Raw genomic sequence first — 12,502 nt, 5'->3', positions numbered from 1 at the left:
TACTAATTTTTATTTTATAACACATTAAAATTACCTTGCATGTTACATATTTTAAGTAGAGTGTGTAAGTAAACTGTAGACTCTATAGATAAATGAAAATTTGTTTTAGTTTATAGATTAACTGTCTCTAATTTCCCTTTCCAGCCACTTTGTCTGACAGCTTCAAAATTTGTGGCACATCTTATTAATCAAAATGTGGTAAGTAATCATTTTCAAAATTTGGTGCCATTCAGTGCCATTAGACCACAGGCTTGATGCCACTTCAGTGAGAACTTTGTTTTGACTTACAGTCCTTCAGAAAAGTATCTTGAATGATATTTTAATTTTAGAACTATAATAAATGCATTTTTTAATGTAAAGAGGAACCCAGGACAAGTGTTAGTAAATTAATCAAACTCTTAATACTCTACGTGGTTACTTAACTGCATGTTTTTCCTTCAAAGACTATAATGTGTTTTTATTTTAAAAGGTACTATTTCTTCTCTTTTCCCTGTACCTAGTGTTCAAGAAAGCCTAACAGCTGATATTCTTTAAAAAATGCTATTCCCCACAACTGCATATATATATGTATATTCATATGTATAACTACATGGTATATGTAAATACTCATATATTCTTAGGATCATTTTATAAAATACTGTGTACTAAATACTTTTAATCTGTTTTAAATGCAAAAATTTATCATTTTATTATTTAGTTTTTGTGTTTATTTTTTTATTTATCCACTGAGAGTTTTGATTTGTTATCTTAAGTTAGGTTATGTGTCAGTCGCTCACTACTGTCTGACTCTTTGCAATCCCATGGACTGTAGCCCCCCAGGCTCCTCTGTCCCTGGGATTCTCCAGGCAAGAATGTTGGAGTGGGTTGACATTCCATTCTCCAGGGGGAAGTAAAAGTCGCTCATTGTGTCTGACTCTTTGTGATCCTGTGGACTGTACAGTCCATGGAATTCTCCAGGCCAGAATACTGGAGTGGGTAGCCTTTCTCTTCTCCAGGGGATCTTCACAACCCAGGGATTGAACCCAGGTCTCCTGCATTGCAGGTGGATTCTTTACCAGCTGAGCCACATTTTAAAAATGAAAACAGTAAAATTGCTCTCGTCCATACTCACAGTTTTCCTTCAGATATGTATTATTTTTAAAAATTATATCTATAAATAAGAGGAAGAATTTTGAAGACAGACTTAATCTTATTTCTCTAACATTTAATAATATTTTAATTCTTTGCTACATGAAATTCTGGTACTCACTTTAAGAAACCTTTTAGATTTTAACCTAGTCATATTACAATGATAATTTTCTACTTAAGATCACAGAAACATAATTTTACATGTCTGTAAACCTAATTTCACAGACTATAACAGCACAGATATGTTTCACTTTTTGAATATATATTATACTTGGAGATATTTTTGGCATTCACATAAACCAGTTAAAATGATAAGTATTTTGCATCTTCCAAACTGCGGTACAGGGCAGTATTTTCTTGTCCCTAATGTAAGACTGTTCAATCTTGCCTGTCTTCCCAAAATAAATTCAATGTTTATTTTTGATATTGTGCTAGATATGAAGAGGATATTTTCCTAAGTTGTCTCTCCATCTCAAGTAAGAGTCTAGTTTTTAAAAGGCATATGTATGGTCTTTTAAACACGCTTCCTAAGTCCATTTTCTTTTACAGCAAAGCTTCTCGATATACTTTTATTCCCTCTCTACTTGTTGGTGTTTATAAAATTCTAAACTTTGACCATGGCCAGTGTAGAGTTTGATTTAAATAAAAATAGAAGTATTCAAAACTGTCATTGTATGCTATAAACTATAGAAAGAAATTTTCTGAGAAAACTGGTATTCATGTAATTTAAGAACTGTTTGCTAACAGAATTGCTGAGAGAATGAATTGCGAAATGGATATAGAGTTGTGATCATGGAGAAGGATATTATAAAAAGAATCATGTTACTTTTCTTCATATAGTAGTTATGAAAATATCTCAGATTAAAAATTAATAAATGACTTTAACTTCTATTTTGAGGTTAATTATGACATTTCTTAAAAATAATGTATCTTTCTATTATAGAGAGTATAAGAGGAATATTTCTGCTAGAGATAAATCATCTAGTTCTATCCAGTAGAACTAGATGTAGTAATCCAGTATCCAGTGTAGTAAATTAAGATTTTTGGAAAAATCATCAGGAAATTCTTTGCAGATGCATAATGGAAATGAAAGAAAAATTGTATCCCATATTTGGAGTATTTTTATGTACATTATGAAACTTTGCTCATCATATGTACAATACCATCACTGTGTAAAAACTAGACTTACTAATTTTTAAAATTACCATCAGTAGTAGATTAATACAGGTGAAAGCATTTTGTATGTCTTCTTTCTATTCAAGGCTCATGAAGTTTTATGCTTAGAAATGCTCACTTTGCTTCTGGAAAGACCAACAGATGACAGTGTTGAAGTAGCTATTGGTTTTCTTAAGGAATGTGGTCTCAAATTAACACAAGTGTCACCAAGAGGGATCAATGGTAAATATATATCCTTGGTTTGAGATTGAGCTTTAGTTTGAGTATTATTATATGTAGTGCTTTGTGTTTACTTTTATTTTCTTTGTGTTTAACTTTAGCTATATTTGAACGGCTTCGAAACATTCTCCATGAGTCTGAAATTGACAAAAGGGTTCAATATATGATTGAAGTGATGTTTGCTGTAAGGAAGGATGGATTCAAGGACCACCCTGTTATCCTAGAAGGACTTGATTTAGTGGAAGAAGATGATCAGTTCACCCATATGCTTCCTCTGGAAGACGACTATAATCCAGAAGATGTTCTTAGTAAGTCAGGGGTGGGCATTGGGAAGTGGCATACAAACAAATGTCAGTATCGAAAATAAACACTAACTTAACTTGTGTTTATTTATTTTTGAGATGTTTTCAAGATGGATCCTAATTTTATGGAGAATGAAGAGAAGTACAGAGCTATTAAGAAGGGTATGTAGAACTTTAAAAAATAATTTCCTTTTAAAAGAAGAAGTTTACTTAATTGTGTGATACTGATAGAATGGTATAGATCACTCTGACCCCTGCCTACTGGAATCTTTGCTCTGTGAAGCCATTCTCTTTTCACCATTTGCTCGTGCATTATTTTTCTTTCTAGTGTTTATCCATGGTGGTGTTGTTGCTGTTGTTTAGTCTCTAAGTCATGTCAGAATCTTTTGCAACCCTAGGACTGTAGCCCACCAGGGAAGTCCTACCCATGGTATTACTTTTAAAATATTTAACTCATTTTCCTTCTCCTCTTTCTCTATTTAATTATGTAACTCTTCAGCTTCATCCCTCTTAAGAAATATCCATGTATTACAATGGCCGTTATTTAACCTCACTTCCAGTTAAGAGTTGCTGCTTAAATTGCCACCAATTTAGTATTTGATTAAGTGCTATACTGTGTTATAAAGTTCTATACTTCATTATTTCTTGAGGGCAGATTTATATCTTTCTGATAAAATCAATCACAGTAGCTTAATATACTTCATGGATAAATTGATTATTATCATTTGAACATCATTAGTATACCATAAGCACTGTTTGTTTAGATAATGGTTTGTATTTTGTTTCTGCCATTACTAGCTAAGTCACCTAGAGTAAGTTACTTTTTTGATACAGGAGTAAATGTTTGTGTAAAGATAAATAAAATACAGTACTTTGTCTTACCACAGAGCATGTATTTAGACACTGTACTGTTTTTTTTTAATGTGTGTCATTATTTTTCTACTAAAGCTAATATTCAGAGCTACTTACACCATTCTAATATATAATTATTTATATTATTTTACATATTATAATTCTGTAATAATCTTATAAGTTTATTTTCCTTGAGTTGTGATTTTACCTAACAAATACTTACAGCTCTGAAAGCTCCTCGGAAGAGAGAGCAGAGATGTAGAACTCTGTCGTTGCTGCATTCTGTGCTTTAATCATTCTTAGAAGGAGAATGTTGAAGGGGAAGTAAAAGTGTAAGAAGCTTCCCATTTTATACATTATCCTAAAATCTGGTACAATAGGGACATGCCAGATTCCTTTTTCTCTAATAAATTTAGTTTCCAAACATAGAGAAACCCCTTCAATCTATTTTGTTCTTTTCGTATGAATTTCTTTTTCTATAGTCTCCCTGCTATGCAAGCATGCTAAGTCGCTTCAGTTGTGTCCGACTCTGTGCAGCAGCCCACCAGGCTCCCCCGTCCACAGGATTCTCCAGGCAAGAATACTGGAGTGGGTTGCCATTTCCTTCTCCATAGTCTCCCTAAACGATACCAATAATTTTGTAGAATTCTTATTATACCTGGTATAGAGGTTTGTTTTTTTTTTTTCTTCCTTTTTTTATACTTGGGAATTCCCCATCCATTTCTTTATTAGGTTCTTGGCAGTTGGCCAAGAAAGTAGTATTTTTCTTTCCTATAGCATTCCTTAAACTCTGTGGTCTCAAGATCCCTTTATACTCTTAAAAAGTATTGAGAATTCCAAAGAGCTTTTGTTTATGTGGGCTATATCTATTGATATTTACTTACTAGAAATTTAAAGGGAGACTATAAAAAATACTAGGTCATTTCAAAATAACAATAATAAACCTAGTACATATTTGCAAAAGTTACATGTTTTTATAAAAATAATTATGAACAAAGAAATTTAAGAAAAAGAATGGTATGTTTTAAATATTTTGTGCAATTTAGTGTCTGGCTTAATGGGAAAATTGAATTCTCATATTGCTTCTGATTTTACTCTGTTGCAGTAGGTTGTTTTGATTGAAACATATGAAGGAAATTTAACCTCACCATAGACATGTAGTTGGAAAGGGAAGAGTATAGCCTTTTCAGAATTATAATTGTGTATATTTCTGTTTAACACTATTCCAATTAAATATTTAATAGCTAGTAGTTTCTAATGATTTAATTGCACTGTGAAACCTGAAATTACATCCATTAATGTTCCTATTTTGTTAACATTAAAATCTGTTGGTCTGTCACTTTGAATGGATCTTTTACCCAAGCATGATTTTGTAACATGTCTCCTCAGTCATTTGGAAAATACTGATGCACTAAGTTATTCACATCTTCCAAGTATTAACGGGTTAACATTATCCAAATTAAATTGACACATTAATATATTCTCAAAAAATCACATTTATTCATATTACCACCTGTCTTTATCAGAAAAATCTTAATGTTTTGGGAAGCTGTCAAGCTCATAGGAATAGATACGTGTTTTCCAGAATTCTGATATTCTCTTGAAGACTCATTTGATGATTGTGGCAAATATCTGAAAATAACTGTTGGTTGTTTTCCTTGAAATAACAGTATTACTTTGTTTATATTTTAGAAAATATCTGGTAAATACCTAATAACTCTAGTTTGTTTGCCATTTTTTAAAGTAAAAATGAAAAATATAAGTAATTCATCTTGCACCTCTGTCACACGAGTTTTTCCTTGAGATAACCATCACCATTGTGCATTTGTCTTTTAACAGAAGTGCTATATATAAACTTCGTATTTTCTTGCTCAAACTACTATAAATGCCAATACTCAAGGGCTAAGACTTAACGAAATTAATAATTTTATATTTTTTCTTCAAGGGCGTTCTTAAATGAAACTTTTTTCCTACTACATTAGTGTGGCAGTAAAAAGTACAATGAGTGCTTGTGCAGCTTGATACCTTGATTGTGCTCAGGATGCAGCAGGTTTTAACTCCTGTTGCCTTTGCGTCTTTATTTCAGATGTCAGCACAGTGAAAAGGCAGATAATATTTCGGTGTTACTATGAAAATAGTTTGACCTACAGACGGCTCAGACGGTAAAGCGTCTGCCTGCAATGCCAGAGACCCGGGTTCGATTCCTGGGTCGGGAAGATCCCCTGGAGAAGGAAATGGCAATCCATTCCAGCACTCTTGCCTGGAAAATCCCATGGACGGAGGAGCCTCATAGGCTACAGTCCATGGGGTCGCAAAGAGTCGGACACGACTGAGCAACTTCACTTTCACTTTCACAGACCACCTGGCAGGTCTCAGTGGTTTCCTCCAGGATTCACAGACCATACTTGGAAACCACTGCTTTATTTAGTTAATAAAATCCAGTTGTCATTGCCTAAATGATTTTAGTAAGTAGATTCTAAAGTGAAGGGATAAGAGAGGATGATGTAAACAGCTAGACAATCCATTTGACCTTCATTCTTTCATAAAGTGTTCTTCTAGAGTCGGCATTAAAAAAAATGACCGTGGCAGGAAGTGGGCACAGCTTTAGTAATTAGCACCTTAGAGTGACCTAGGTGTACTTGTGTTTTAGGTCTTACAGCATTTGGGAAAACAGCAGGAGTGCCGGTCTTCCTCCTGTTGAATACTAAATAGTTTCCCCTTTTAAAGGTCTGTCTGAACCACATTATGTAATAATAAACTAGACACTGCAGATCATTTCTTGCAGTCACATTGGTTAGAAATATTCTTGAAGAGATTTGTATGTCAGCTAAGGGCTGAATGACAACTCTCCACTTTTGTAAAATGACTTGTTTCTCTAGTATGTGGGTTTATGCTAACTTTACGTGTGACTCCTGATTTATACTATTTAGTTAAATATAAGGAAATTAGAATTTTCCTAAAAATTAGTTGGCCCAAAACTGTATTAAAATCTGTCTGATTATAATAAAAATGCAAAGAGGGATTGTTGGCCAGGTTTGTAAAATCTTTTGTCAGACTTACGGAACACATACCATTGGGCAAAATATGATTCTAGTTTTTGTCATTTATTACTGTTAACATGATGATAGACCTCATGTAGTCTTTTACATCACAGTTTTGAATAGTTCTGAATGTGAGTTGTATTTTAAGAAATGACAGTCCAATGAAGTGCTTATCTTTCCGGTTTTTTTTAAAGGTCTTTAGACTTCCATTTCTATTGCACATATGAAAATTCTATCAATTAATTATAATGTTCTACTTAATAGGTATACATTTTAATAAAAGTCTCACTACTATTTAAATTTCATTCACTATCTAAATATGTTAGTCACTCAGTCGTGTCCGGCTCTTTATGACCCTATGGACTGTAGCCCTCCAGGCTCCTCTGTCCATGAGATTCTCCAGGCAAGAATACTAGAGTGGGTTGCCATTACCTTCTTTAGGGAATCTTCCCGACCCAGGGATTGAACCTAGGTCTCTCTCATTGCAGGCAGATTCTTTACCATCTTAGCCATCAGGGAGTGAATACTAAATTATGCTTTTTTTTTCCTTCTGTCTTTTTTGTCTTTCAGAAAACTTTCTTAGGCTATATTCTTGTTTTCTATTGCTCATCTTAGGTTTTTATAATAGACTTATCTTCTTGGTGATGAACTAGTAATATTTTGACTACATTCTCCATTATGCTAATTTCTCTTCCTAATTTATCATTCCAGTGCTCCTGCTCTTTTGGAAAACCTTCATCTACTTTTTCTTTGTTCTTCTCATCCCTTGCTTATTTCATGGCTGCTTTCTATCTGGCAGAAGAATTATACTTATGGTTTTCTCTAGTCTAATTAGTTATAATGCCCTCTGAATACCTAGGTAGTAACATGAGACCTGTGTGATCATCTTTGTTGGCTGACAAACTCTTACACCACTGTGGGTTGTAGTGAACTGAGAATTATCTCCCCAGAATGCGGTACATTTATATCCCTTGCTCATTCATGTTTTCCTAAACTTAACTTTGTTCTTTTAGAAATTCTTGATGAAGGAGATAGTGACTCAAACACAGACCAAGATGCTGGAAGTAGTGAAGAGGAGGAGGAAGAAGAGGAGGAAGAGGGAGAAGAAGATGAAGAAGGTAAAAGTGTAGCTGCAAATAAAATTGTAAAATATACTCCCAGAATAATCTAATGTGATCCTCTAAACAGTGATTCTTAATCTGTGGAGTATTGGGAGAGATGCTACTGTTACTAGTGGGTGAAAGCAAGGACTCATAAACATCCTATGAGTCACAAGATTGCCCCTCACAGCAAAGTATTATCCAGCCCAAAATATCAGCATTGGCAAGGTTGAAAGAGCCTGCTTTAAAAGTATGAAACAAGGAAATTCATTTTTTAATACCAGCATAATTTAAATTTGATGTTTTATGACTTTGATTTTGAACTATGAAAAAGGTGCATTCATGTTGAGTACATGTGATTTATGTTACTATGGCGTGAATGTGACAGATGCGAGTGACTAGATATTTGCTCTTCATTTTGGAAAAATAGGTTGGGGAAGCCAAAAGCTATATTTGTACAGAAGCAGGCATGATGTCCTTCCTTTTCAGCTTTGATTATATTATTTCATAGGAAAATAAGCTCAGAACTTTACTTCAGTTAAGTCTCCATTAAAACACCAGAATATATATACACTGGTCACTATTTGCTTATGTTACATTTTTGATGTCCAGAGCCGTGTTAGGCATTACTGACAGAAAATATTAAAAGTATAACTCTCCCTTCTAGGGCATAATGTATTTTAGTTCTGTCTTAGAGTATAGTAGATCTTCTACAACATAATTTATAAAAATATGTTTAATTTTTTCCAGTGTCTTTTTCATTTAAAATGTCTCTTAACCAAGTTAACATTTAACTATAGAATTTGTCTTATGTGGAAATACAATTCAAATAAAAACTATTAAATGTTTATAAAGTTTTCATGCATTAGATAAGATAAAACTTTAACAAATATTCATATTTGTATTGGACCCATCCAACCTGTCATGATGATCTAATGTTCTCTGAACCTGAATTTCTGTCCATAATTTATAGTTCTTCCAAATCAAGATAATTGTTTATAAACATAGAAATAATGTTTTCCCTAACAACAGCTTAAGTGTGGCCTTTTATCATGTCTAAATGAGCAGGTAACCCAGAAACAAAAATAGTTTTCTTGGTTTGGCTCTGGACTTCTTTGAGCTGACAAAAACTTACTCTGCTGCTGCTGCTAAGTCGCTTCAGTCGTGTCCGACTCTGTGCGACCCCATAGACAGCAGCCCACCAGGCTCCCCCGTCCCTGGGATTCTCCAGGCAAGAACACTGGAGTGGGTTGCCATTTCCTTCTCCAATGCATGAAAGGAAAAGTGAAAGTGAAGTCGCTCAGTCATGTCTGACTCTTAGCGACCCCATGGACTGCAGCCTACCAGGCTCCTCCGTCCATGGGATTTTCCAGGCGAGAGTACTGGAGTGGGGTGCCATTGCCTTCTCCAATTAAAATACTCTAAGATATGGCAAAAGACTAGAAATAGTTATGTTGAATTCTATAAATATCAATACTAACTTACACTATAGAAGAGAATATTATATTAAACTCATAAATTCTAAAAAGATTATGAAAACATTACTATAAAGGGATACATTTTCAGTTCTTCATTTATTTTTATAGTTTTATAATTTTGTTATGTTTAATTTCAGGACAAAAGGTGACTATTCATGACAAAACTGAAATTAATCTAGTCTCATTTCGTCGTACCATTTATCTCGCTATTCAATCAAGGTAAGATACAGTAGCTCAGTTGATTCTAATTTTTGACAGGGGATGGGCAAGAAGATGGGATTGTTAGAATCCGGTGACAGAAAACTGGATACTGTTGCAGGGATTCTCCAACTGCTTGCCTCTCCTCCACCAGCCCAAGTCCCAGAGTGTAGATTCCTACTGTTTTTAGGAATCTACAGGAGCAATTTGTCTTTACTTTTAACTGTTTCCTAATTAAAATTTTTTTAAGTTATGTCATTTAGTATAATTAAATATTACCAACAATCTGAAAACATTTCTGTATTACAGAGTTCGCACAGTATTGTGTAGTGGAAGTTTAATGTTTTATTTTTTTCTAATTTGCTTTCTAACTCTGGCTCTAAGCAGAGAAACTCTTGTGATATTTGGACACTGATTTGTTGTGCAGATGGAAATGAATGTGAATGGAGGTAGGAAGTAGACTTAGGAAGGTTTTAAGGACTCTTTGAAGTAATATTAAGCAAGAACTGCTATGATGTCATGAAAACAACCTTTTCCCTTTGAAGGCTGTGAGGTTAGTTTTAAACAGAAATAAATGAAAATATTAAATGCTGAGTACATCTGTTTTCAGTGGGAATCAACCTACTGATTTAGTGGGCACCATGTTTTTATTTTACAGTGGAGAAGGAATATTTTCCCTGTTTTGTTTTGTTACTAAGTTTTTTATATTTCCATTTACTATGATGTAATAGCAAAAATGATTCATAAGTAGGAGTCATCTTGTTTTCAGTCTGTCTGAAAAGTTTTTGGCTTAGATTCATCTTCAAAAAGAGAAATGTTAAACAGCAAAACGTTAGTTAGAAATGTTTTTGCTTTACCCTTATGTGTTTCTTGGCCTTTCACATGAAAGAAAAAAACTAATTAATATTTTCTTATACAAACTTAAAAGTGGATAATGAGAAATTTTTGTTATAAGTAGCTATTCTTAGAGTTTTAGAGTTTGACCTTTTGTTTGTCCTTTTTAAAGAAATTCAATGCTAATCAGTTGTAAAGAGCAGATTCATTGTTTTAATTTTGCTGTTAACATTAACTTTGAAGAGTCACAGTGGAGCTCTTTGCATGATTATTATAAAGAAACTTTATTTTTTAGGTGATCTAACCTTGATAACAATAACCTCTGAATCACACAAAAATGTTAGAAAAACTAAAACACTAGACAAGTGACCGACACTGATAGAAGTTCTACCAATTTTAGTAATAGTACAATAAATACTGTCTTATATGTTATTTGTCAAATGTTCTCAGCCCCTAAATGCCTAGTAAAAATAATTTTAGGAAGTAAAGACAACTTTGATAAAAAGGTATTTAAAGAACATGGTTGGGAGACTCAGGTAATGGGATTATAAGTAAAACATAAAAATGTTATCAAACAAATATTCTAGATGCATAAGTACTATTGGTCATTAAAACAGCTGAAGTGGTTTATTTTTTTTAAAGCAACAGTACTCAGTAGTAATGATGATTTCAATTAGATACACAGAAAGATTTTTGGTGGAAATTTAAATTGGTGCATTCCTTTTGGAAAGCCTTTTGGTAGCATGAATCAATGGCTTAGTTGATTGCCATTTGACCCTTCTTTTTCATTATATTTCTTAAAGAAATACATATTGGCAGAGAATTATACAGAGCATTATTCAGTGCAAAAGAGAGAGAAAAATCGTATTGCTCAATATGAATAATCAAAGTGTTTTCATGTTTAATGCCACTATTAAAAATTAGGTTAATGGAGAATTACTGGGCAAGTGGTCTGATTTAATGTTAGTTGGGGATAATAATACAGAATATATGGCATCATGCTGATAGCATTGTCTTAATTGTATAAGTATGTGTGCAGGTTCTAGAAATAATACACTAACATATCAACAGTGATTATTTTGAGAGGAGGTTAGATTATTTATATAAACTGTTCACTTTTGGAAATCTTGTGAACAAAACCAAGTTCTGGTGACTGAACTATTTGGGGATTTTATTATTTAAATTTTCTTTCCTTTTATACTTGTTGACTGACCTCACCAATACTCTGATCTTTTTACTGTTCTGGCTCCTTAAACAGTCTTCTTTTATTTATGCAAACATTGAACTACATAGTTAACTTTGCTATTAAAAGTTGGACATTCCGGGTTGTTCTTGGTTTTAAGTGATGTTCCAGTCTGATGTTGTATTACTGGAGTAATATCCTTAACAATTTGAAGTTTCTTAATTGGAGACATCAACAAACCATTGAAAACTGGCATTATATAAAATCTATTTTCTTTACCCTTCCCTCAGTCACTGTTAATTCTAGAATATGTTTGGTTTAAAATAGCAAGCAAAGTTAATAATTTCTTTAATATTTACATTTAGTGCAACTTCAAAACAATTATGGTAGGGAGTCACCAAATACTTTTCAAATAAAACAAGAACAAGGAAAATACTGTCATACTTTCTCTTTGATTCTTCACTTATTAGACAAAAGGAAAGTTGTAAAAATTTTCCATGAACTACTTGACTTGTTTTTCAGAAATTATAGGATTTTTTTCCCAAATACTGTTTTTTAAAAAATAAAAACTAGAAAATGACACATTTTTTAAAATACTTTTTGGTATTGCTATATTATTGAAGTTCATCAACTACAGTTAGCTATTTTAATCTTAGTTCTAGTTATTATTTAATATTACATGTTATGAAAGCTCTTCTTGATAGATTTTTTTTTTTCATTTTTTTTTTTAATTCCATTCTACAATCCTGAATTACTACCCTTTTGTGCTTGTGAAACCCAATAAGTAATAGAAGCTGAGGATTACTGAAGAACTATAAAACTAAATTCATTATCATTATTTTTCAGTGGGTGATTATTTTATATTGCTGTTATCAAAAGATACTGGCATTATTCCTGAATCAAATTCACACTGAGTTTGATAATTCTCTAAGCAAAGCATATTGAAGATATTTTTCATGCAATTTATATGAATGTTGTACAAAAACAAATT

General features: G+C 32.8%; 1 protein-coding gene across 1 annotated transcript in view; it reads left to right on the top strand.

The window, feature by feature from the left end:
* CWC22 (CWC22 spliceosome associated protein homolog) overlaps positions 1-12,502 on the top strand; it is a 62,513-nt gene that overhangs the window by 35,005 nt on the left and 15,006 nt on the right. Inside the window, exons 8-13 of the mRNA XM_014482092.2 lie at positions 145-198; positions 2,391-2,526; positions 2,625-2,831; positions 2,925-2,987; positions 7,732-7,836; positions 9,434-9,515. Of these exons, the coding sequence (XP_014337578.2) occupies positions 145-198; positions 2,391-2,526; positions 2,625-2,831; positions 2,925-2,987; positions 7,732-7,836; positions 9,434-9,515 (647 nt within the window). The remainder of the gene's footprint in view (positions 1-144; positions 199-2,390; positions 2,527-2,624; positions 2,832-2,924; positions 2,988-7,731; positions 7,837-9,433; positions 9,516-12,502) is intronic.

This window comes from Bos mutus, chromosome 2, assembly GCF_027580195.1.
Source record: "Bos mutus isolate GX-2022 chromosome 2, NWIPB_WYAK_1.1, whole genome shotgun sequence".
Taxonomy (NCBI): domain Eukaryota; kingdom Metazoa; phylum Chordata; class Mammalia; order Artiodactyla; family Bovidae; genus Bos; species Bos mutus.
This window is presented reverse-complemented; position numbering and strand designations above follow the sequence as displayed.